This window comes from Cornus florida, unplaced genomic scaffold (assembly GCF_030987335.1).
Source record: "Cornus florida cultivar Cherokee Brave unplaced genomic scaffold, ASM3098733v1 CherokeeBrave_3.0.0_Hap2_Chr04, whole genome shotgun sequence".
Lineage (NCBI taxonomy): Eukaryota > Viridiplantae > Streptophyta > Magnoliopsida > Cornales > Cornaceae > Cornus > Cornus florida.
Genome location: NW_026775574.1, coordinates 54049718 through 54076983, shown reverse-complemented (window position 1 = coordinate 54076983; position 27266 = coordinate 54049718). Strand labels below are relative to the sequence as shown.

At 38.5% G+C, this 27266-nt stretch overlaps 1 protein-coding gene across 1 annotated transcript; it reads left to right on the top strand.

Moving 5' to 3' along the window:
• On the top strand, nt 1-27266 carry LOC132303260 (protein S-acyltransferase 11). The gene is made up of 4 exons (XM_059800448.1): nt 1-331; nt 5868-6090; nt 17208-17506; nt 26571-27266. Exons 1-4 carry the CDS (start codon nt 323-325, stop codon nt 27063-27065), a joined length of 1026 nt encoding a protein of 341 aa, XP_059656431.1. The 5' UTR covers nt 1-322; the 3' UTR covers nt 27066-27266.

Here is a 27266-nt window from a genome sequence, read left to right as displayed (position 1 = left end):
CATAACTGTGATGGCACATCGAGGTTGAGGATTTTCTCTGTAATTTCCGTCCGTCCTTTCTTTGTCCTTCTCGTAATACCATAGTATATATACACAATGTTATTTGAGACAACTTGGTTTCAGAGAAGCTTCCGAGAAAGGAAAAAAAAAAAGAATTTGGTTTCGGTGGACCAACGAATTTAATAGTCAAATCATGTTCAGCTTTGTGTTTCTCTTCTTCTCTATTTTCAACTCTTTCTGTGTTCTCTCTTGATCTTCTTGCACTTAAAGAATCATCAGCATCGGATTGAAGGAGGGAATTCGAGGAGAGTAAAGCTTCAACATGTTGCAGGTAATTACCCAGAACTCCGATGATGTCTGTACAAACAGTAGAACTCTTTGAAACCCTACACTTTTGGGTATTCCAGATGTTCCAAGCCCTTTTTGTGGTGTGTGTTGGTGTACCCATAACTCCATTCTCTTGGCTTGTGGTCATTTTGGTCCCATTTGTGTTATTCTCACTCCAGATAGAATCAGTTTATACCCTTTTGTTGGCTTAATGGTCATTGCAATTGACTCTATATAATCATATGTTGGTTTTGCTTGGCTTTCATTGTTGATATCCAACTGTTAGGGCTCAAAGAATTGTTTTTTTTGCAATTAGGGTGACTCTACTTTGTGGGGATTCGGGGAAGGATTTGTTTAGACTGAATATATCAAATGAGGATGAATTTATAGTTAATCAGGAAAATGAGTTTCTAAATTGGAAATTTATTGTTTTTAAAAGGAGGTTAAATTGAATAGAATTATGACCTTTTGAGTAATGACCGGGTTGAGGAAGGGACAAAAAATGTTACTGCTTCAAGACTTTGATCGGACACTCTAATACCAACTTAAAATATGATTCTGTTGTGATCAGGGTTGAATGAGAGAAAGGGAGAATGAAAAGATGAGAGTTGTCAAGGAATAGGTTGGAGAATGAGAATACCTCTCGTTTCTACAACAATATATATTAATATTATTAAATGACCGATAATTACAAAAAATGCTCCATTCTAAAGTATTCTCGTTTGCTTGCATTTTAGGAGAAGCCATTTAAGATAAGGACATTGCTGATAACTTGTTACTGCAGTTGGCGGGTTTGGACTGAGGCAACTGTGTTTGATCACTAATGCTTGCAAAATGGGAGAAGTGGTGGTTTTATTATAATGGCTTCTTATGCAGATGACATGTTGGGTCTTTTATACTGATCAATAAGGTATTTTATAATTTTTAAGTGTAATGGAGCAAATATTTTCATGTGAAGGTTTGGGTGATTTGTGTTACTGATAGGAAACGCAGGGTTCCAGAAGGGAATCTCTCGACTTCCGTCTTTTAGAGAGGATATGTGATAGGTTCTTAGAAAGAGACAACTGTTGGGTGCAAACTGCAAATTATATTGAGAAGTCTAAAGTGCAATAGAGATGGGCATTCTTTATAAATATTTTTTCTGGTAGGTATACTTATGATTTTGTTTTCTGTTGTATCGGTGTATAAGACGGGAAGAGGCTGGTTTCTTTGATAATTTGTAACATTTAATATTGGGTGGGCAAAGAATCCAGTTTGAACATACTTACCTCTACCTTTACTTATCAAGAAAAAAAAAGAATCCAGTTTGAACATACATTGAACTCCAATAGTTAGGAAAAATAGTATGATACATAAAGAATCACACTGAGATTGCTTACTAAATTACTCAGAAAACCATGTCTATGATTACCAAAATAAGCATTTATTTTTCTTTAAAAAGTTTAATATGTGGCTAGAAAAGAAATTTTGTGCTGAATTAGTTTCTATCTTTTTTTCTTTTTTTTTTTTTTTTTGGTAAGTAAATTAGTTTGTATCATGGCTCCATTGGGTCACTTGTTAATGTCAATGAGTCTACTCCATATGCTAATACATCACCATTTTGTAGGATTTTAAAGCAAAAATAATTGGCAGGCACTCACCCACTGTATCTTCCTGAAATATACAAGACTCCTTTACAGATTCTGCATGTACATACTGCATCTGTTTGAAAACTTTTTTTCATTTTATGTCTTTTTACCAGAACCATCCATCTTAGTGTTCTCTGGCACCGCAGTTCTACGCATATTGCACGACACTTCTCTAGTTTAAGTTGAATCAAATACTTGGATCATTCATTATTGACTTAATTTGACTATTATGGAGTTAAATACTAACCGGATCACTTCAATCATGGCAATAAATTGGGTCTGCATTTGAGATCACCTACATGTTCATTCCTTCCAATCTAGTGATTAAGCGGTTTTATCCAATGAGTATGCATGCTATATGCAATTTTCCATTGCAGTATCATCATGAACTTGTTGAGGTGCATCTTTTATTTTATTTTTTTGAAAGGCAAGGCGCATTTTTTATTGCTCTTCATAGAAAGTTAGTTAGTTTTTATCGTTTGAAGTTTCATCTGCTTAACTAGCTTGTTACTATAGTCAGTTTATTGACAGAGTGATTTGCAGGATATAGTGATTATACGAGCAAGAACCCTTCTTTTCAAGGGGAGATTTAGTAGGATTCTGTGTTTTGCATACTTCCACATTCTCCTTCCAAAAAATCGGTTGTCTTTTAAGGTTTATACGAATTTCGAGCCATTTTGGGGAGGAGAGAGGTGGATGGTGTTCTCTTGCTGTTAGGACCCCAGGAGGTGTCGGTGTTCAGAAATACATTCGGAATTGTTGGGATGAATGTTCTAAACATATCAGATATGGAGTTCAGGATGGCAGGGGCACTAGTTTTTGGGAGGACTTATGGTGCGGTGATCGCCCTTTGGCTTGTTCTTTTCCTAGGCTTTTCAGGATTGCCGTTGATAGACATGCCTTGGTTGCCGACTGATAACGGTTGATAGCGGGAGGCTAATTAGGGATGTGTGATTCTCGAGACATTTTCAAGGCTAGGAAGTGAATGGCGCCGTTGTTTATTATTATTTTTTTTGGAGCTTTTGTATTGTCAGGTCTTTGATGGTGGAGGCCCTGATGCTCTCATTTGGGTGCCCTCTTCTCAGGGGAGATTTGATGTGCGCTCTTTGGTTAGATACCTCTCAGACTTTCTCGAGCATGTCTTCCTGTAGAAGGCGGTCTGGCGCACCAAGGCTCCTCTTGAGGTGGCCTTTTTCGTTTGGACTACTGTGTGGGGCAAGATTCCAACGCTTGATAACCTGAGAAGGAGAAGACAAGTCACTGTCAATTGGTGTTGCATGCGTAAGAAGGATGGAGAGTAGTTGACCATCTCCTTTTGCATTGTCCCGGGGCTTTCAATTATTGGGGTCTTCTCTTTGGCTTGTTTGGAGTTCTTCGGTCTTCGAGAGGCTTGATTGATGCTTGGAGAGGGTGCCTTGTGGGATCCCATGCTCGTGATTTTTGGAGGGTGGTGCCCCTATGCATTTGGTGATGTTTATGGAAGGAGTGGAATAGAAGATCCTTTGATGGATAGGAGTCTTTTATTGGGGCTTTAAAATCTCTTATTGTTAGCTCTCTTTTTTGTTGGGTTATGGGGAGATATTGTACTCCTATAGAGGAATTTGTTGATTTTTTGGGTTCTTTCCCTTTTGCCTTTTGGCCTTTCTGAAGCTTTCGGGATGCGTTCCCCTTTTGAACACTTTTTAATTAGTACATCTTTATTTATCAATATATATATATATAATTCAGCCTACTATAACAAATGCTATGTTGGGCCCACATGATTTTAAAGATGGCATTGATAATTATGAGTCTTTTGAAGGCGAAACTGGAGTTGTAAGTTTAGAATCTTTCTTCTTGTTTGACCTATTAAATTCAAATGACCTTGGACGAGATCTATGTGATTGAGTTGAACTTGACTAGTATATATTCCATAGTACCGTTCTGTGGTAGATTTGTCAAATTCGTTCATCATAATTAACCATCATGTACTTTTGCTGACCATTAGATGGGCCCAATAATAATTTCTTCGTCTTGCTATTCTTTTTGAGAGATATACTTATTTGTAGCCTTTAACTAGGATCTTTAATTTTTCTTTTTTGCCTTCTGTTTTCTGGAACATCTTAAAATCAGTTGATTGGGTTTAATCTTAATGTGATGCATTTCTCTCCTCTGTCATCCATCTCTGTGTTCTGCATTTTAGTCCTGAAAAAATAATAGATCCTTAGACACAATAAATGCTATGGTCTATCCAAAGGTCAATAAAGAACTTTGACTGCTTTTATTGGTGAACTGGGTTTAGATTTTGTTCTCTGTTTGTAAGTTTTGTTCACTTTGTTCGGCCTTGAATTACTAATTTTTCTCCCAGGAAAAAGTTTATTTATATCTTACATGAGAGTTAGTGTGGAAAGACAGAACTAAATTTGGCTGAGAGGTGGTTAATTTGGAAAACACAGGATCCACTTTGAGTTGTAGAGGGTGCCCTTCTGGCATCGTATTTGGTTTTACCACTTGGCTTGGTTTGTCCTTTTGTCCTTTAAGACCAAAGTGGGTTGAGATTTGGTAGTACAGAGTTTGAAAGGAGATTGGGGGCCTTGGTTTGTCCTTTAAGACCCAAGTGGTTTGAAGATAGCTAGGGAAAACAAAAGGTTGTTTGAAGATTTGGTAGTATAGAGAATTTTTTTTTTTTGATAAGTGGTAGTATAGAGATTTGAAAGGCGATTGGGGGGTGGAAGGGGCAATTTATCTCCATGGAAATTAAACTTTCTCCGATAAAGGATATACTGTTAGGACTTCCTACATAATGTCTTTTTGCATGGTTCCAGTCTCAGTGGCTAATAGGCTAGAGAAGTTATACAGTTTTTTTCTCTAGGGTGGTCTTGGAGAGGAATTTGAAATATCATATTTGCTAATTGGAAATTCTTCTTTTCATCTGATGCTAGTTGGGGGATTTTGGGTTAGAAGACTTAAGGTTCCAACCTGTTCAGAGAGGTGGTTATGGATAATTTCAAGATAGTGGGATACTTTATGGTGGAGATTAGTGGCTACCAAATATAGGAGTGGATGGGGTGACTGGACTTTGATGGAGGTTTCATGTTTGGAAAGGTATTATGAGGGTGGGATGAATCTTCATACATGTCAAATTTGTGTGGTGTTACTATGTTGTGGTTCTGGCGTTGGTAATTGGGTGGATATTTCTCTTTAAAGGAATCGTCTCTGGGCTTGTAACCACCCCTATTTTAATCCTTTTTTACCGAATTAAGATCAATATTCCGGGCTTAAATTGAGAATTCCAAGGAAATTAAGCTTTAAATAGAATTTTAGGAGTTAAATGAATAGGCAAAAAGGATTTAGAATAGAATCCGAGGTTAAATAGTTAACTCTGCAAGAAAGTGGAGTTCGATCGGTCGACTTGAATGGTGGCATGTTAGACACACTGGCAATGATGTAATTTGGTGGACTGTAATTGATCTACTTATGGGCCACAATTGATTGACATATGCCAGGTAAGCCCCCTCGGGACCGGGAAAAAAAAAGGAAAAATTTTCTCAAGGCTGCCTTTTTAAATATATGTGTGTGTGTGTGTGTGGAGAGAGAGAGGAGATTAAAGCATTGTAAAACGTATGCATCCCAAAGGGCATTGTTCTTATCGTGACTAATTTTGGTGGGTTTGGTTGCTGAATGCATTGTTACTTTTCTTATCATTGTCATTGCCCTGGTGCCTTGATGTTTTCTATCTGCTTGCTTGCATACTTACTACTTAGTTGTTTCACATAATAAATCATCCTTTGGTTAAAAAATCTTGACTATTATGACACATTGAAGAGGAGAAGAGGTGATTTACTTTTACGATATATAGATTTCCTATTCTCAATAAGTTTTGAAGACTTTTTCTTTTTGGTCTTGGCTGCTCATGTTTTTGTTCATATGTAGGAGCATTCTGTAACACCTGCAGCTGTGGATCATGAGACAACCTGCTGGGGCTGTGGATTGCGGCTTGTTCTTTCACCTTATGCACCCATTTTCAAGTGTGGGTGGTGTGGAGCTATTACTAACCAAAATGCACGGACACGTGATAAGAAGTACTTTTGTTGGAGGCGTTGGCGAGACTGGTGCTTTGTATCTGTCCTCCTTACATTTATACTCTTCGTGATATGTAAGTCACTAAAGCCATGATATATTTCCTTGGAAGTTATCTCTTTTCCATCAGCCGAAACATTACTTGTTTCTTATGACATGTACTTGGGCATAAACATTATTACTTACTACTACTACTTTGTAAATATTGAAGTTTAACTAGATGTTTGCAAATGAGTGTATGGTTCAAAAGAGAAATCTAGAGAATACTTGCATGTAGCTTTGGATTTGATGCATTTCATGGTCAACATTTGAGTAAATTTGGATATGTAGGGAATTTGAACTTAACGTATTTGGAAAGCTTGCTGATAGGGGTGCAACTTTGATGGGTTGGGTGGGTTGAGGGATGAACTCAGGCTTTACCGAAGGTATAAAACCTTCCCGAACCCGATCTACAACCCAATCTCCACTACATGAGCCCGACCTGCATTCACAAATTTGAATAGGTAGCATAAATTCCTTCCTTCATCGATATAAAGGATAATAATTCCCTTAATCATTAAGTTTTTAGAATCCTCACATGGAGACACGACACCTACGGGCTGTCATCAATCCTATGCGAGGTAGCAAGAATTCCTAATTTGCTCATGCTTATAGCCTTGTAGGTGGAGAGCACACCTATCCACTCTGACTTGCAGGTGGAGAGTACACCTTCTTTTCTCGAGGTCAAGAGTAAACCTTCTCTCACTTGCAGGTGGAGAGAGGATCTTTACAAGCCTTTCCCAAAGGTCCCTTGCCAAGTGTAACGCCCTTGCCTTGGTCTTTCGCTCTTTATAGATAAGAATTAAATGTTGAGTGTTGCAATGATTTCTCATGAAAGATAGATATACAATTTAAGCTCACAATGTTGTGACAGCAAAAGCGAACGAATAACAAAGACGATGACAAAACACAATATTTACGTGGTTCACCCAAAATTTGGGCCACGTCCACGGGCGAAGAACGACTAACGTTTCTATTCAAAATAAGAAGACTACACACAAACTCTCTACTCTCTCAACTAAATTCTCTCACAACTTTGTTCACATGCACCTCAACTCAAAACATGGTCTCTATTTATAAAGTTCCAAACCCAATTCCTTGTTAGACAAGTGTTACAATTCAGTAGAGCCAAAGACTTCTCTAAAATAGAAACCTAATTATTCTAGAATTTGAGACACATAACAAATCTCTACCTTGGCAAAATTCTTCACCTTGATTGAAAATCATCAACTCAATCGTCCTTATTTTTTGGGGTTGTCTTCGCCACTCCACCACACTAATCAATTACTAGCAAACCCTAAGTTCAGATAATTTGCGAACTTGCTCATTCACCACTCTAGTAGCTCTCAAAACGGCCTTCCACTGTGTCTTTGCAACTGCTCTACCTAATAAAGTATTCCCCAATAGAATATACAGATTATTAACCTTCTTTCCCACAAGCATAATACGTGGAACTCTTCTGACCTTCATAAGCCCATTCTTTGCTTCATACCAACAACCCTTCGAATCCAAGGCTCCTAAAGATAACACGTTCCTTCTAACACTTGAACATGATGTACACCAATCCAAGTCCTTACCAACCCATATGTTGTCTTGATATTGATTGTTCTAATCCCCACAACCTCATAAGAATAATTGTTCCCCATAAACACCTTACTGACTACCACAACTTCATAAGAAGAATTATTCCCTATAAACACCTTACTGACTAAAGGCTTGTAGGAGGTAAACCACTCTTTATGAGGACACGTGTGATAGGAACAAGCAGAATCAAATATCCATTCCTTAGCTTCTCCCTTGCAGTGAATGATTGAAAGGACTTCAATAACGTTTTCTTCTACATTAGTAGTCTCGGACACAACAACAGTACGGACGCACCCTCTTTATTTTTAGGACAATTCCATAGAAAAGTGTCATTTTCTCCATAATAGTAGCACTCCCGCTCCATGATTGGTGTCCAATTTCGTGAAGCTCCACCTCTCCATTTACCTTGTCCTCCTTGCTTTCCTTCAAACTTCTTCTCTTGAGCAACAAGGATTGAGACTGATCGTATTGATTATATCTTTCATTTTCACCATTCATCTCACTAGAGAATATAGCATTCTTTACTTGCTCCATCGTGATGGTATCTCTTCCATAAAGCAAAGTTTTGAAAAAATGCATATGAGTGGAGCGTACCGACGTTAATAAGATAATAGCTTTATCCTCATCACTTAATTTAACACCAATATTAGATAAGTCACAAATAATCTTGATAAACTCACCGAGATGGCCACGCAAATCCACACCTTTTATGCAAAAGGAGTACAATTCTTGCTTCAAGATTAGCTGTTTGGTGAGGTTCTTTCCCACATAGAAATCCTCTAATTTTTTTTTCCTAGGTAAATGTGGAAATTTTCTATAAATATAGAAAATATTGTACAAGGTAACTACAAGGGCATGCCCTTGGGAAACAGAAATGCTTCATAGTAGTGAACATACAAATAGATGCTTTGAAAAATAACAAACAGCTAGCTCAAATAGACTGGGAGCCATACGGGAAGAATTCCCCCATAGACATATCAGTTAACATCAAAACCTTCCACCATATCCCTCTAGCAACCTCCTCAGCAGTCCTGGCAATATCTAATTTTTTCCACATATCTGCCGCTGAAGTTTCTCCTATTATATCATCAGTCAAGGTCAATTGAATAGCACTCACTGCCTTCAAGTTTATCTTATCCCACTTCTTATCATCCATCCCCGTTGGTTTGTTGTCCAACGCTTCTTTTAAACCTTGCTGAATTAACAGATCTCACATTTGAACTTGCCAAACACTGAAGTTCTTTCTTCTATAAAACTTTTCGACTGCATACTTTACATATGTAGTAGTTGCCACGATGTCTCTAATACCATTTGTTGTGACAGCGAAAGTGAACAAACAACAAAGACGATCACAGAACACAATATGTATGTGGTTCACCCAAAATTTGGGTTATATCCACATGTGAAGAACGACCAACTTTTATGTTCAAAATATGAAGATTACAAATAGACTCTCTACTCTCTCAACTAAACTTTCTCACAACCTCATCCACACGCCCCATAACTCAAAACATGGTATCTATTTATTTATTTTTTTGATAAGTAATAATGAAATAAAAAGGCGTTCAAAAGGGGAACGCGTCCCATAAACAATAGTGGGACCGGGGCTAAAGCCCAAAGAATCTAGGAAAGTAATTAAATCATAAGAAGAGGAGCAATAACTCCTCTTCACATAATTGAAGAGAGAACGAATAATAAAAAGTTTCAGCGTCGCTGTAGACGACTTCTTCCCTTCGAACATTCTGTTATTTCTCTCCTTCCATATGCACCACCATACGCAATGTGGAACAACTCTCCAGTAATCACGTACATCTCTTCTCACACGTCATCCTCTCTAAGCATGAATCAACTCCATAGAAGAAAGTGGCATTACCCAACGCATGCCAAACAACCCAAGAATGAGATTCCAACAGTCGTGCGCCACAGGGCAATGCATGAGGATATGATCAATTAACTCACCATCTTGCTTGCATAGGTATCACCAATTGACAAAACAATTACCCCTTTTCCTCAAATTATCAATTGTCAGTATCTTACCCCAAACAGCGGTCCATACAAAAAATGCTACCCTAGTTGGAGCCATAGAACAACAAATGGTCTTCCACAGAAAGACAAGGGGATCAAAATTAGATAGACATAGGAATAAAGATCGCACTTCAAAGCGACCATGGGAAGAGGGAATCCATGTCAAATCGTCACTTCCTCTACCAACTCCTTCCTGCCGATACAATTGATCCAGGAAGACACAAACCTCGTTCAATTCCCAATCCTGAAAGGGACGTCGAAAGTGCACATTCCACGTAATCCCACTGCTATCAAGTCGATAACAGTCAGCTACATAGGCGTGCCTATCAATTGCAATACTATATAGTCTGGGAAATGTACGAGCTAATGGGTGATCACCACACCAAAGATCTTTACAAAACGAACACATCAGCCATCACGAACTTTGAATCTAATATGAGAAGAGAAGACGTCCCATCCCTTCCAAATGGATTTCCACATGCCAACTCCTCCCGTAAGGGTAACAGAACTAGTAGACCAGCCACCAATCTCTTCCCCAAACCGACATGAGACTAACGTTCACCAAGGATGATGTCTTTCCCTCCCAAATCTCCACAACCATTTGCCCAAGAGAGCTTGGTTAAAAGGAACCAGTCTTCTGATACCAAGACCCCCCAACTTTATAGGCTTGCAAACTTGCTCCCATCTGACAAGGTGATACTTAAACTCTTCTCCTCTTCCTTTCCAAAGGAAGTCCCTTTGAATTTTTTCAATCCTATTAGCAACGGAGCATGGGATTTGGAACATGGACAAAAAATATGTGGGTAGGCTCGATAAAGTGCTCTTTATAAGAGTAACTTTACCCCCCTTGGCAAGTATTGCTTCTTCCAACCTGCCAATCTCTTTGCACGCCTATCAATCACAGGGTCCCAACTGCCCACTCTCCTGGAAGAAACCCCCAGAGGCAAACCCAAATAAGGAATGGGAAAAGAACTCACCTTATAACCAAGAACTGCAGCTAAAGAAGAAATATCCTGAACATTCCCTACCGGGACAAGCACGCTCTTTGCCACGTTAACCTTCAACCCGGAAATTGCCTGAAAACAAGCCAAGATACACCTCAAATATTTAAGCTAAGACACATCACCGTCGCAAAAAACCAGGGTGTCGTCCGCAAAGAGTAAATGAGAAATCTCCACTTGATGGACTAGATCTCTTCCCACCGTGAAGCCCTTAATAAGACCAAGATCTTCAGCCCTTCGCATAAGTTTGCTTAAGCCCTCCATAACAATAAGAAAAAGGAAAAACGACAAAGGATCTCCTTGTCTTAAACCCCGAGAACACCCAAAAAAATCAGCGGGAGATCCATTCACAAGAACTGAGAACTTAACTGATGAGAGGCAAGTCTCAATCCATTTCCTCCATCTACTTCCAAACCCCATTCTTTGCAACAAATAAAGAAGGAAATTCCAGTTCACATGATCATATGCTTTCTCAATATCAAGTTTGCATAAAACTCCAGGAACACCACTACGCGACCTGGAATCCACACATTCTCCTGCAATAAGAACAGAATCAAGAATTTGCCGGCCTCCAACAAAAGTATTCTGGGAATCTGAAATAATCCCATCTATTACTTCCCTCATCCTCAAAGCAAGCACCTTAGCCATGAGCTTGTAAATACAACCCACTAAGCTAATTGGTCTAAAATCCTTAATATCAGAGGCGCCTCCCTTCTTAGGGATAAGGGCAATAAATGAGGCATTTAGCGACTTTTCAAAGACGCCAGTAGCATGAAACTCCTGAAATGTACCCATCACCTCGTTTTTCACTACCGCCCAACTTTCCAAGAGAAAACGCATGGTAAACCCATCAAGTCCTGAGCTTTGTCCCCATTACAACTAGATAAAGCTTTTAGAACTTCGTCTTCAGTAAAAGGAATCTCAAGCCGGTCTCTATCCAACTCAGAAATGGACTCAAAATGGAGACTATCCAGTTTGGGTCTCTAAGCTAGCGGCTCAGTATAAAGCTTCTGATAAAAAGAGATGATCCCATTACATACCTGTTCCTTCCTCCACAACTCCGCACCTTCCACCTAGATTCAACCTATGTGATTACTCCTTCTGTTAGCATTAGCTAGTTTGTGAAAATTTTGTGTTACAATCTCCCTCTTTTAGCCAAAGAGCCCGGGATTTTTGTCGCCACGAAATCTCCTCCATACTAGCAATCTCAGCAAAAGCAGCTTAACAGGAAGCTCTCCTAGAGCGTAGAGAGTCCACATCCCCGCCTGCCTCCTCAAAACGATCAATTTCGGAAAATTCAGCAAGGACTCTATTCTTCCTCCGTTCAAGATTCTCAAAAACATCCTAATTCCACTTTTTAGGATCTAATTTGAGAGCTCTTTACTTCTTTGTTAACATAAAGCTGGGCGAACCTATAACAATAACTCCCTCCCACTAAGAACGAATATTCCCTTGGAAGTCCTCCGCTCTTAGCCACATATTCTCAAATCGAAACGGGGATTTTCGAAAACACAAACCCCCACAATCCAAAACCAAAGGAACATGATCAGAGGTAACCCTTGCTAAAACCGCCTGAACGACATCCGGGAATTTCTCTTCCCATTCTCCAGAAATCAAAAATCGATCCAGTCTTGAAAGAGTGACTGGATTCCTGCCATTTGACCAGGTATAGGATGCACCTTCCATTGGTAAATCAATGAGAAGATGCTCGTCAATAAAGTCAGAAAACTGATCCATTTCTGAAGACCTCCTTGCCCCTATAGACCTCTTTACCAGGGATCTGACAAAGTTAAAATCCCCACCCAGACAGCGGTGGAGAGACCACAATTCTTGAACATGGCAAAGCTCCTCCCAGAAAATAGGTCGATCATCATCGACAACCGGTCCATAGACCCCAAAAAAAGACCCATCTAAAGTTATCCTCTTCCATCTTAAACTCGCAGGACATAGAATCTTCCCCTCCACACGTCCATTCTAGACAACCATATGTTATCCCACATAACTAAGATTCCGCCCGAAGTACCTATAGCATTCAAGGCCTCCCATTCCACAAACCTTCCTCCCCACAAACTCCTAACCACCCCATCAAAAATGGAAGCCAACTTGGTTTCTTGCAGACAAACAACTTGGGCCCCCACTTCCTTAAAGCCACCTTTACCACCCTCCTCTTGTTCGAGTCATTAAGACCTTGGACATTCCAAGTAATAATTTGTAGCTTCATTAAAAACCAGATAAAGTTATCTCCCCCCGTCCCTTCCTTATACTCTTACTTCTAGTCCTTCCCCTCTCCTTCACCACCCCTCTCTTCCCTTCATAATTAATGTAAGAGATGAGATTTTTGACCTCCTGTGCCCCTTTCCAGGACAATAAAGGCCTGGTGTTCATAACCTCATTAGTCACTGCCACCTCTCTTCCTTCCACAATTGCTCGAAGAATGGATAATGTCTGGTCATTATTTCCCTTTCATTAAAAACCAGATAAAGTTATCTCCTCCCGTCCCTTCCTTATACTCTTACTTCTAGTCCTTCCCCTCTCCTTCACCACCCCTCTCTTCCCTTCATAATTAATGCAAGAGAAAAGATTTTTGACCTCCTGTGCCCCTTTCCAGGACAATAAAGGCCTGGTGTTCATAACCTCATTAGTCACTGCCACCTCTCTTCCTTCCACAATTGCTCGAAGAATGGATAATGTCTGGTCATTATTTCCCTTTGATGAGATACCCAACAACTCACTGGTGACTCCTATGTTTTCGACAACCCAATCCTTTCCATATTGGCCATTATTCCGGAAGAGCCAGGTCGCATAACAGCCAATGGTTCCACATCTGAACAATCATTCTCAAACCAAGGGGCGAGCTCTTTAGAACGAACCTGTTGGATTGAACTCAAATCATCAATCACCTCATCTTCAATACATCGAGTCCGAATCTGTACCCTAGTCACCCATTCCATTATGCGTGAAACTAACAGACTCGTTCACCTCAACCCCTGCAAAAGGCAAGCAGTTAAAGCCTTTCAAGGCTACGCGCAGACGTAGCTCTTTGAGTAAAGCTGAAGCCTCATCACTGGATAACTGAAAATGGAGATCACTTCCCACACAGACCATGACCCCCTCAGGCTTGTCCTTAACTGCACAGTCCGCTAGATCAACATGCCCTGAAATAACAGACCCGTAGGTAGTCTTCCCTTCTATATTCGAGCAAACTCAGCTTCAGGTATCGAAGGCATAACTGAAAACTCACTGCACTTCTCTGTTGCCAACTAAACCTCACTCCTCAACACCCCAAAAAAAGGAATAGAAGAAGAAGAGGGAGTGTAGGGAGGGCTCCTGAGATGAATGGCTGAAGACATACCTGAATCAGTGCGTACCCACTTTTGTTTATCATTACGAGACCACCTGTGACTGTGGCATCCCTGATGAGAGACCTTAGTTGAACTAAAACTTCTTTCGTGTGGTAGAACAGAACCTGAAGGAGGAAACGCTGCAGGAAAACAACACGTATTGTGTCGAAAAGTCCTCTCATCCGCATTCAACCCATTAGTGCTTAACTACATCCACCTTCTCTTCTCCGTCGAAGACCACTCTCTGCTGTGACGACGACGCTGTGGAATTAAGTCTGAAGAAGCAGCTTGACTGGGCTTAGAAAAATGCTTTAGGCTGGGCATGTCATTTAAAAAAGAGACGGATAAATGGTCACTGGCCCCCAAGAAACAATCCTCTTAAGCCCCTTAGAATTCTGTTGCCCATTATATGTTAACCCATTTTCCGGCCCATTCTCCAAAGACAGACCAAAATTCAAATCAGGCCCAAACTTAGGCCCATCAGAGACTTTGGCTGGAAAGGCTCCTGTTGTGCCACATGTCCTTCTACATGGTTGGTGGCTAGCTGGGCGACCAAACTGAAGAATTGATGGGCACTGTTTAGGGGCGTTATGCGCACCGCTCGGAAGTCTGCTTTCCCTAGTCGCGGCAGGCGCGTGAGAGAACACGTCTTTGTCCTTGAGAACTCAGGTGGATCTGCAACTTCCAGCGACGTGTACCTTTGGTTGTTTCGTCAGACATGAGATGGGAACCCTCATCTATTCCATAATAGGACTTCGGTAGAATACGAGGTGAGATTTCCTCCAACAAATTAACCTTAAAGGCCAAACGCTGGTCTTCAACAAATACGAACTCCGGTACCCTACCTCCGACAGATACGTAGAGGAGAACTCTCTCACCTCCCGCCTTATCATCCGCCTCCACACCTCTAAATCCACCACACAAATCACCTATGGCCTCGAACAATTTCTGACACCAAAGGTGAAGAGGCAAGCCGTGAATCGCCACCCTTCTGATTTCTCGATTTTTCACTGCCGAAAATCCCACTGCGAAGTACCAAATATCGATGGCTAATGTAGCGTCTCCCCATTTCTTCTTCCCTAAATCCAGAACCCGTAGAGCCTCAACCTCCGAAGGTAGCCTAAACAGCAATAGGCTGTCTGGTAGGGATGATACCTTCACCCCACTCGAAACCTTCCAAACCTTCGTTGCCCACGACTTTATCCCCTCTATACATCCCACTTCTCGATCAAAACGGCCAACCAAGCAAGATTTCAGATCAGTTTCTCGTTCCATAATGCTTTGATGATCAACCCTAAAAACCATATCCTTGCCGATTTTGCAACTTGTGATCTCGCCATGGAAATTGAGGCGTGGAAGTGTCGCTACATTAAGATATGATCATATCATAACACTGATCCTTGCCAACGAGCCCAAGGATCCAACACCAAAACAGGTAGAGGACTCAACAAACGCTGGAGTAAGAGACTCCGGCGACAGAAAGGGTTGAAAGGGTAGAGAGAGTAGAGAGAAAAGTCAACATAGTCAACTCAACATCCCTAAAGGTATCTCTTTGAACTCAATAAACTTCAGTGAACTCTGTTACGGACATGTGATTTGCATTAATTTCATGTATATGCATATGCAGGCATTGGTGGAGTTGGAGTGTCAAAAATGGCTAGAGAAAGGGTTAAACGTGAAGTACGAGATGAGGAACAACAGAAACGGGTACATAGTTAACTGTTCATCTCACAACTCTGATCCACCCAACCCTCAACAAGCCTACATGGTCTCTATTTATAAAGCGCCTAACCTAATTCCTTGTTGGACAAGGATTACAATTCCTTGGAGCCCAAGACTTCTCTAACAAGTAATTACCTAATGAAATACAACTCTAAAATTGAAACCTAATTATTCTAGAATTTGAGACATACATAACACAAAATTTTAGAGTTAATACGTGAAGTATTCCATTGAAAGGTTCATCTCTAGAATTTTAACTACTATGAATGGTATTCAACTATTTTAGCTCAATAGTCGTTGCTACCACTGAAGGATATGCAAGGTTTAAGGCTTCAAGCTCATAGGTAGCTTCTACCAACTAAGGTTGATGATATATTGATATGCATGCATGGTGGTAGTTTTTCTCCCTTGTATATGCTCCTTACAAGGAGTATTTATAGTCCCATTACAAAATATAGCCATTAGAGACATTTAGCACACGTTGGGACTGTTGAACTAGACGTTAGATTTTGAAATCTGTCGAAAGTAGTCGACTGACACTAAGAACAATGGACTGGCTTGGCTTCATGTCCTTGGAGTTTTCAACTCTTTGGATGGAACCAGTTGACTGGTCCTTTGGGATCAGTAGGTTAAAAATGAGTCGACTGACATAACCAATTTAAGCTTCAAACTAGGGATGCATCTAGAATGAAAAAATGGTGCTCATTAGAGCAGTCAATTGAAATGGCCTGTCATTAAGATGTTCTCCTTCTTTTAAGTTTAACATAGGCTCAATTCCATTCCATATTTACTTAGGACTATAAGGATTTATGCAATCTAGTCGAAGAAATGCAAAAACATAAATGAAGGAAACTTGTAAGGAGCTTTTTGGTGTGGATTGAGTATCTTGAGATATTTTACTCGTAAAAAGAATTTTTTTTTATTTTTTTTAAAGATATCATACACATAATAAGAAATAAAAAAGAGTGGTGCTAAAACCATCTGACAATTTGCTTATCCTCTCGATCTTTGAATTTATGCAAAAGTGTCTATGTGGACCTGATAACTGCAAAAGTGTCTATGTGGATCTGATAACAAAAAGTGGTGTGGCTCAATCCCATTATTTCGGGAAAAAATTCAAGATAATGTATTGAAAATCTTCCAATTGAGTTCAAACCATACTGTCATCTGCAGATTTTTTTGGGTGAGATGAGGATGTAGTCTGTTTTGTAATGAAAAATATACGAACTCCAGCCTTTATGATGAAATTTACTCACACTATGTCCAAATGACCTAAAACAACCAACCATATAAGACAATTACTTCGCAAGCATAGTTGCAGCTATTGACTTTTATTTGCAACTAGCATCCTGAAGTTTACACCACATATTTTCCATCCATAGGATACATCTCACTCAATAAGCATACTATCCACTTCACTGCATTTATTAATATTTGAGGTTAATGTATATCTGTTTTCGTGCATTTTCTTAAAAGTGCAGGTGGCGGGGTGTGGGCGGTTTATCCTGTTGTCTTTTCTATCAGTTTATCCTGTGGGATTTTTCACTGCATTATAACGACGATACTGTCTGTAACTACTGTTTCTGCATTTAGCCTTGCTGCATATCGCTGTGCTGGTGCACCACCTAGCATACTTTGGGGTAGCTACCCAGCAGTTGGAAAAGGTGGCCTTGAGAACTACACATTCTGTCAGCTCTGTTCAAAGCCAAAGTCACCTAGGACTCATCACTGCCGTTCATGTGGAATGTGTATATTGGACATGGATCATCATTGCCCATTTGTAAGTGTGTTTACTGTTCGCTTTTCTTTCTTTCTTTCTTTCTTCCTTCCTTTCTTTCTTTATGGGTGCAGTCTGGAGAAAAAGGTCTGGCCCTCAGAATGTTATATAGTGGTCTTCTTTTGTCCCCAAAACATGTTTTTACATCTAGAAATTTTGACTTACCAATAGAATTCAGAAATTTCAGATGCTCGAAAACCTTGTTGTCAATAACCATAATACACCAGGCTCTGGACTGAAGTTTGACTTTGACTTAAGTTTTTACTCCAGTCAGCCTAGATGTGGAAGTCATTCAGTAAAGTTCATGAAAGTTGTGGAGGTAAGCATCTCACCTCCCAATCATGTTCACTGTCATCTGCAAGCAAGATTCTTGTAAAACCAAAGAACCTTGACACGGGTGTGGTATTGACCAAAGCCGTCAAACTTGCAATATATAGCACACTTGGCCTGTTGGTGCCACCTGTTCCTTTTAAGCAACTTATCCGCATTGCAGACGAGGATCATGTGACCTATGTTACATAATTCGGATATGTGTGTTAGGTTTGGGCGTGTGTTTTGAGCGTTCGATATATTAAAATTTTCTAATCTTAAAAAGCATGAAAACAAACCTGAGTGTAATGTGGGGGAAGGGAAGACCAAAATTTACATGGTAGAGTTAGTAAGGAAATATATGATAATATGTGGTTTGACTAAGGCTATGGTCTTAGATACATTGGAATGGAAAAATAGGATTGATGTAACCGACTCTGTGTAGATGGAAAAAATGCTTTGTTGGGTCAAGGACAGGAAAATAATAAAAAATTCATATTATTTAGTATTCCTCTTTCATATACTGTTGTAAAGCATAAAACGGAAGCGAATGGATAAATAAAACAAGTAGAACACACAAATATTACGTGGTTCAGCCACTAGGGCCTACATCCACGGCACAAAGAGCCCAAAGGGCTACATCACTTTTATAATACTTTCTCAATTCATATACAATACAATGGTGGATTCTCCTTTATATAGGAGAATAAATTATGAGAATGGAAAGAATTAGAAAATAGGAAACAAGGAGGATTTTTCTCCACTAATTCCTCTAGTAACACCAAATCTTCAATAATAGGAAATAACTTCAATTACTGAAAGATTTTTCTCCACTGATTCCTCCATTAAATCTTCAATACTCCCCCTCAAGTTGAAGCATGAATGTCTAACTTGCCATTGAGATGACGAGTAACAAGTGTGAATGATGAAGAGAGAAGAGAGAAGATAAAGAACAATGCTACCGAACACACCGACAGCCCAAACAAGTCAACCAAAAACTGCCGAAGACACGACAAAGGCGAGGACAATGCTACCGAACACACCGGCAGCCCAAACAAGTAGATAAAAACTGTCGGAGACACGGCAAAGATGAAGACAATGCTACTGAACACACCGGCAGCCCAAACAAGTCAATAAAAACTACCGGAGACACGGCAAGGACGAAGAACATTACTGTCGAACAAATCGGCAGCCCAAACAAGTCACGAATAACATCGAGAAACCCTTAGCAACATTTCTAAGGGAATACCCCAAAATAGGGGTCCGAACCTAGGAAGAGAAATCAGGCTTGTAAAGCATAAAACGGAAGTGAAGGGATAAATAAAACAATTTGAATTACGTGGTTCAGCCAGTAAGGCCTTCATCCACAGCACAAAGAGCCCAAAGGGCTACATCACTTTTATAATACTCTCTCAATTCATAGACAATACAATGGTGATGAGAATGGAAAGAACTAGAAAATAGGAAACAAGGAGGATTTTCTCCACTGATTCCTCTAGTAACACCAAATTTTCAATAATAGGAAACAACATCAATTACTGAAAGATTTTTCTCCACTGATTCCTTCATTAAATCTTCAATATATACTATAAAATAATGTACTCCCTCTGTCCCAAAATAAATGTCTCTTCCAAAAGAGACATTTATTTTGGGACAAAGGGAGTATTTATTTAACATAGTGTTAATTGAAATGTGATATTGACTCAGATTGGTTGCAGGAGAGAGAGAGAGAGAGAGTACGATGATTCTTCTCATCTCAACACCCACATATAATTATATTGTTAATTAACTAATAATAAGAAAAATACCCCATTCTGGAATATTCTAACACACCCCCCCAGTTGGTGCATATATATCCTTCGTGTCTTAACTTGCATAAAATGGAATGAAAATACCAATTACAAAGACTGTCAGTGAACTCATTAGCCAACTGTTCTTTGCTTTCTGAAGGGCATACATATTAGCCCATCATTTAGTTATTCCTTGTTGAAATATCTGTCAAAGTTGGTTTGCCCGCAGTCAAGTTTAGATGATCCATTATAGTAACTTCGGAACTTGGTTGCAAAATAGAGCAAATTCTTACCATTTTCTCTTTGTGATCTTTTAAAATTTTAAGCAAGTAATAACTATAAAAAGAAATTGCTTGATATAAATTTATTAGACCTCTCCATATTATTGAGACTTTTCAAAGCTTTCCACGTCCTTCAAAATTTTTAAGCTTTCCTCTTTCAGAATATCTCTCTTCACTATTTCTTCAAACAGTTTATTAAACAAATTCTGAAGTTTCTTCTAATTATCATTTTCATCACCATCTTTGTATTCTTCTTCGTTAGACTCATAATCACTCAAAATAGATGGATGAGATTACTCTGCTACTAACTTTTTAGGTCAATCAAAAGATCTAAAAAAACACCAACATTAAGAACAACCACAACAAAAACATTATGAGAAGTATCATCATTGAGATGAGAAGAATTATTAAGATGATAAGAATCAGAATCAGAGTTTGTCACATTCATTGATTGACTTCGGTGCTGTTTGATAAAACTGAAAATTAAGCACTGAAAATTTCAAGTACTGAATTTTAAGCACTGGAATTTTAAGTGCTAAATATATTAATCTGTAAACTTGTATTAATTTTAAGCACTGAATTCATTAAGATTGTTTGTTAAATGCAAAAGCTGAAATCTGAATGTTGTATATATTACATTTTTGGTTTGAATATCTTCTACACATAATATTATTATAAAAGATACTATATTAAAACACAAGACATATATATAAAATAATGAATTTCACCAAAGAAATATATCAATTTAACAATGGATATTAATGTCAAAACTGATCATAAAAATTTCAAAATCAACATATAAAATGAATAACTTACGAAAATGAAATATTTATGAGAAGGAGATTAGAATTCACGCACAAATGATTTGATTTTTATTTATATAGTAGATTTGCATTATAACAATGGTGTGGGAGTTTCATTGCATGATTGTTGATTATAAATTTGAGTGAACCATGCAGTGTGTGTGTGTGTGTATATATATATATATATATATATTTATTTATTTATTTATTTATATTTTGTTGAATATTATTTATATTTACATTATTTGAGAAGAAAAATACAATGAAACATGTGAGAAATTGGAGTAAACTAAAAAAAAAATCCATCGGAAGGGAATAGAAATGCAAAGTGGAAATAGAAAGTCCATCAATACGTTTAATTTCAAGAGTAGCATCAATATGTTTAATTTCAAGAGTTGAAAAAGTGATGGAGAGCCTAAAAATATAATATTTGAAGGTAACATTGTCATTAACAAAATATTTTAAAACCTAAAATTACTTACCGTCTTCTGCAATAAGCGTTAAGCAAGGTCCGTGACGCTTAAAATTTTGGCCTGTTTTAAGTTACTGCATAATATTTTAAGTGGTAACCTAAATGTTTTCAAACACGCTAATTTTAAAAGTTCGCTTACAATGTTCTGTGTTAAGTGCTGAATAGCGATATCAAACAGGCCCTTCTTCTTAGACATCCTATTCTTTTAAAGAAATTTATGAGCTATATGACCTTTCTCTTGATGATTCCAACATTACAACAACCACAACCACCACCACCACCACCACCACCACCAAGCCTTTTCCCAATTACTTTGGGTTGGCTACATGAATCCTATATTTTCATTTTGCTCTATTTAATGCCATAGCCTCGGTCAATCAACATGGTATGATTTCTTTCTTTACTAACTCTACCCACGATTTGGTCTACCTCTTCCCTAGTATTACCCTCAATGTGGACTATAACAGTTTTTTAATTGGTGCACTTAAAGGTCTTCTTTGCACATGTTCGAACCATCTTACCTGATTTTTTCTCATTTTATCTCTAATTGGTGCTACTCCAACCATCTTCCGAATGTGATCATTTCTAATTCTATCCGTTCTAGTCTTACCGCACATCCATCTCAACGTTCACATTTTTGCCGCACTCACTTTCTGCAAATGTTGTTTTGTAGCTTCCCTGGTTCCGTTAAGTATGGCTGGTCTAATAGCTGTTCTGTAGAACTCCCCTTTTAATAGTAAGGGAATTCGCCTATCACACAATATACTAGATGCACTCCTCCATTTAACCCATCCTATCTTGATTGTATGATTAATGTCATCTCCAATTTCTCTATCATTATGAATAATTGAGCCTAAATAACGAAAACATTCAATTTCTTTACCTCTGGATTCTCAATCCTCACTTGTTTCCCCTAGAGGTGTTCTAATTATAGTCACACAAACATCATACATGTCTTATATTGTGTCAATGTATCCCTTTGTGACTCCTTTCTTTTCTAAAACCTCCATATTAGTTCTTTAGTTACTTTCTCCAATTCAATCAAAACCATATGGAGATCTCTCTTCTTCTCTCTATATATTTCCATTAGTCTCCTTAATGAGTGAATAACCTCCATCATTGACCTACCCAACATGAATCCAAATTGATCCAACACTTCCATTTCGCGTCTTAGGTGTTGTTCAATCACTCTCTCCCAAAGTTTCGTAGTAACTCATTAGTTTAATACCACAGTAATTATTACAACTTTGTGCGTCCCCTTTATTTTTATAAATATGTACTAGAATACTTTGGAACCACTCATCCGACATCCTCTTAGTTGTTATTATCTTATTAAACAAGTTTGTTAACCAAGACAAGCGAACTTCTCCTAGACACGTCCACACCTCAATAGGAATGCCGTCGAGGTCCTAAAGCCATCCCTGGTCTCATCTTCCTTAAGGCATTCCTAGGACTTTACTTTGCTACTCTTTTAATGTATGTAGTCATCTTATTCCACATTAAGTTTGTTTCATTTTCTACATTCCATGTTGCTTATTTAACATCCTATTTGTAAATAATTGTACTTTCTCCCCTCTTAAATTCCACCACCTAGTCCTTGGGTTTATGGTTCCATTTCTCCTTTTAGGTTGTCCTTTTATACATAATCTAAAACAAGAAGCCTATGTTGTGATGTTAGACTCTCTCTCCGGGAATAACCTACAATCTTCGCTTGTTAATCTATCTACCTTTCTAGTTAAAAAGTAATCAATTTACTTTGTATTTGATCCAGTTTTAAAGGTTATTAAATGTTCATCTCTCTTTATAGAATAGGTATTCCTAATTATAAGATTACATGCGATCGCAAAATCTAAGATAGTCTCCCTGGCATCATTTCTATCTCCACCAAATCCATGTCCACCATGTACCATCTCATATTGTCCACTCTCTTTTCTTACATGACCATTAAAGTCTCCTCGTCCTATATACACTTTTTCTCCTTCGGGTATCCCTTGCATCAATATCCATAGGTTCCCAAAATTGTGTTTTAATATTGTCATTTGGTCCTCCTATTTGGGGTGCATACGCGCTAACTATATTAACTATGTTTCCTCCTAATATGAGTTTAAATAATATTATCCTATCTTCTTTTCTAATAACAGCTACCACCTATTCTTTTAAGGTCTTATCAATGATTATCCCTAGCTTTTGCACCTACCCACTTAGTTTCTTGTAAAAAAAACAAAAATAATTTTTTTTTGATAATAAAGATGAAATAGAAAGCATTCAAAAGGGAAACGCATCTCGGAAGCTAAACAAAGGCCAAAAGCCAAAAGGGACCCTAAGGACCCAAAGAAGCCAAAAAATCAACAAATTCCTCTAAAGATGTACAATATCTCCCCATAACCCAACAAAAAAGAGAGCCAACAATAAGATATTTTAAAGCCCTAATAGAAGACTCCTCTCCATAAAAGGATCTTCTATTCCGCTCCTTCCATAAACACCACCAAATGCAGAGGGGCGCCACCCTTTAAAAATCACGAACATGGGATCCCATAAGGCACCCTCTCCAAGCATCAATCAAGCCTCTCAAAGACCGAGGCATGACCCACTAAACTCCAAACAAAAAGCCATGGGACAATGCAAAAGGAGATGTTCGATTGACTCTCTATCCTTCTTACACATGCGGTACCAATAATTGACAGTGACCTATCTTCTCCTTCTCAGGTTATCAAGTGTCAGAATCTTGCCCCACACCATAGTCCAAGCGAAAAAGGCTACCTTAAGAGGAGCCTTGGTGCGCCAAACCTTCTTCCAAGGAAAAAGAGGTCCGGAAAAGTCCGAGGCATCTAAACAAAGAGCGCACATTAAATCTCCCCTGAGGAGAGGGCACCCAAATGAGAGCATCCGGGCCTCCGCCATCAAAGACCTGACGATACAAAAGCCCCAAAAAGCCAACAAACAGCCTTGGAAATGTCTTGCAGATAAGAGTCGCCAACCAGGGCATGTCTATCAACGGCAATCCTGAATAGCCCGGGAAAAGAACAAGCCAAAGGGCGATCACCACACCATAAGTCCTCCCAAAAACGAGTGCCCTTGCCATCTCGAACTTTGAATCTGATATGTTAAGAAAGTTCATCCCAACCCTTCCGAATAAATTTCCAAACACTTACACCCTCTGGGGTTCTAACCGCAAATGAACACCATCCGCCTCTCTCCTCCCCGAAACGGCTCGAAATAACCCTCCTCCAAAGTCTGTGGTGCTCGCCACAAACCTCTGTTCCTTTAGCCGCTTATAGTCCAAGTCCCTATCCTAAGCATACTATCCTGGGCTAACTTCTTTACCCACACTAGTCCAGAAAAACGCGGGAACCCTTGCCAATTTTTTACTGCACCCGGTTACTGATGCAGTGCCCATTGCCCATTTTTTGAAGCATCCGAAAGCTGATGCAACGCGCCGCTTAAGGGGAACGCCCTAGCATTTAGTTGTATATTCATAGGATTCATGTTCATATTGATGATGACAAAGATTTATGCCGCCTGTCAAGCTACCTTGCAACTCCCCTCCTTTATCCGGGCTTGGGATCGGCAGTGTAAAAGAACATAAGCAGAGTTACAATTCCAACATTCACTTTAATTTTATTGGTCATTCGATTTAAAACTTTTGTTCAGCTTTGACGATGTACTTGTTGATCTGTTTTTATTAAATTCCTTTTAAAACTATCGTGCATCTTATTTTGTATTGGAAAAATTATTAAATTTTCTAGTCAACAAAGCAATCTCATTGCTATCAAAATGATTATTTGACTCATTAAATTAAATCTCAATAATTTTCAAAGCAGTACTTTTATTTTTTGAAGATTGTGGCAAATTAAGCTCACAAGCCTTTAATGAACAAACAACTACTTTTTTGATTGAGTCAACATATTTGTTTTCTTCTAGAGTTGTTTACTTTAGGTTGAAATCTAGTAGGCAAAGTTCTCAGTATCTTTCTGACAACTCTATATTTAGGTATTCTCTCATATAGGTTAAACTCATCAAAGGTTTCATAGTCTTCCGTTATAATTACTTCAAACCTAGTTGTGACTTGTGAGCATTTGCAATTTTTAAATTTGACACTGGTGGTTTCTTCATGTGCAACTTCTAAAGTTTGCACATGGATTTCTAAAAAAATTCTCGTGCTGACCGTATTGAAATTTTCATCAAGTCCTTAGAGTTTGCATTCCTAGATCCACAATCATCTTTAGATCAATTTCCCCTCAGTTTTGTTAAGAGTCATATGGTTTGTAAATGTTCCTTCAGTTTTTGAATGGAGTGTTTAATCTGTTTCAAGAACAAGCCAAATGTTTTCACCAACTAACCCCTAAGAAAGGCTTCATCCGAGATTTGGAATAGGTATTATTGTTTCTGTTAATTAAAGGGGGTCGAAAAACTATTCCAACACTCGTATGTCAATCCATATTTTTCAAAACAAAATTTAAAACCATTAAAAAGAAATAATGAAAGTGTTCTTTCAGAAACTTTGTGAAGAACTGACACTATTTTGAGCAACTTGCTTTGACGCAAAGTGGAAGTTCTGTGCAGAAGAATGCCAAATGGATACACAGATTTAGTAAGTGTTCGTGGTCGCCAGTCCAGCTGAGCTACGGTCTTCTCACACCAATGTATATATGATTTAACTTGTTGCTTATTGCTCTCAAGTCTTAAACGACCAAACTACCTGATAAAATAAAGATAAATACTCTCGAATGTGCTCTAAATCTTTTAAAATACACTAGATTTCAATGTTATTTTATTATAATCTAAGTTAAGACACCATAATAGACCTTTTATGTTGTTAAGGAATCCTAATCCCATTTTAAATTGATTTTGGTACCTTTATCAAACTTGAAAACTGTCTTTTTCCATAAATACACCAGGGGGATTGGTCTTTGATGCAAAATTGATTGATCCAACCATATTAGGATAGAGCAATAATTGCTGTTTTTGAGAGTGTCATCACTCAACAACAGTGCTGGGAATGGTCCATAAGCTTTTGGGATTGGTCCCCAGGTTTTCATTTTGAAAATAACCCGAGATTTATCAAAATCATACTAGAACCCTTAGTTCTCAAGTATTTCAATTATGTGAAGGTATCACATTTAGATATATGGTCCACTCAATTCAACTAAAGTAAGGCTAATGTGTGTGTTTTATTTGATCATGTTACCTTATCATATTATTGCTTAGCAATCAAGATGTAATCTTCAATTTGTCTTTGATCATAGCAATCAAATTCAGTCTTCATTCTTCAATTATATCAAGAGGCAACTGACTAAACTAAACTTGACCAAACTAGAACAGTCCAGAATTTGACCAGTTATAATCATTTTGACACAAAATTGCCAACTCGGCGCATGCAAGTGCTGACAAATTTACTTTTTCTGTATGCAGATTGGGAACTGTGTTGGTGCAGCAAATCACCGGAGCTTCATTGTCTTCCTCATCTCAGCAGTGATTAGCACACTTTATGTTTCTGTCATGTCCACATTTGCAGGACTCCGAATCTGGCCGCCAGTAAAATACGGACCTATTGTTCTTTCTCATGCGTTCAACAGTGATACCGCTTTCAGGACTATGAAGGAAATTGTATATGCTTTTATGAGGTCCACTGAGTTTCTATCCACGAGAGGGCTCATTCTTGTTTACCTGTTTGTTTCTGGTGTTTCAGTGGGGGTCGGGATAAGTGTGCTTGTGTGGCAGCAGCTCTGTTATATATACGAGGGGAAGACTTACTTAGATCATTTAAGTTTGCAGGGGAGTAGTAATGGGATTGGGCAATCAGATTTTCGAAATATTTCCCGTTTCTTCGGTTTCTCGTATTCTGCATCCAGATATTTGCCGATTTCTTTTAATCCTAGGAAGAACCATGAGAAAAGAAACTTGTAGGGGTATGATGACCTCACTCTCTCTCTTTTTTTTTTTTTCTTTCTTTTTTTTTGTCATTTTTTTTTTTTTTGGGGGAAAGTTTCATGAAGTCTTGGGTTTATCTAAATCATGTTGTCATAGTAGTTGCAGTTGCAGTTGCAGTTATAGAATGTAAATTAAACAAAAATTTTATTAATATACTTTTTTGTCCATTCTTCTTTA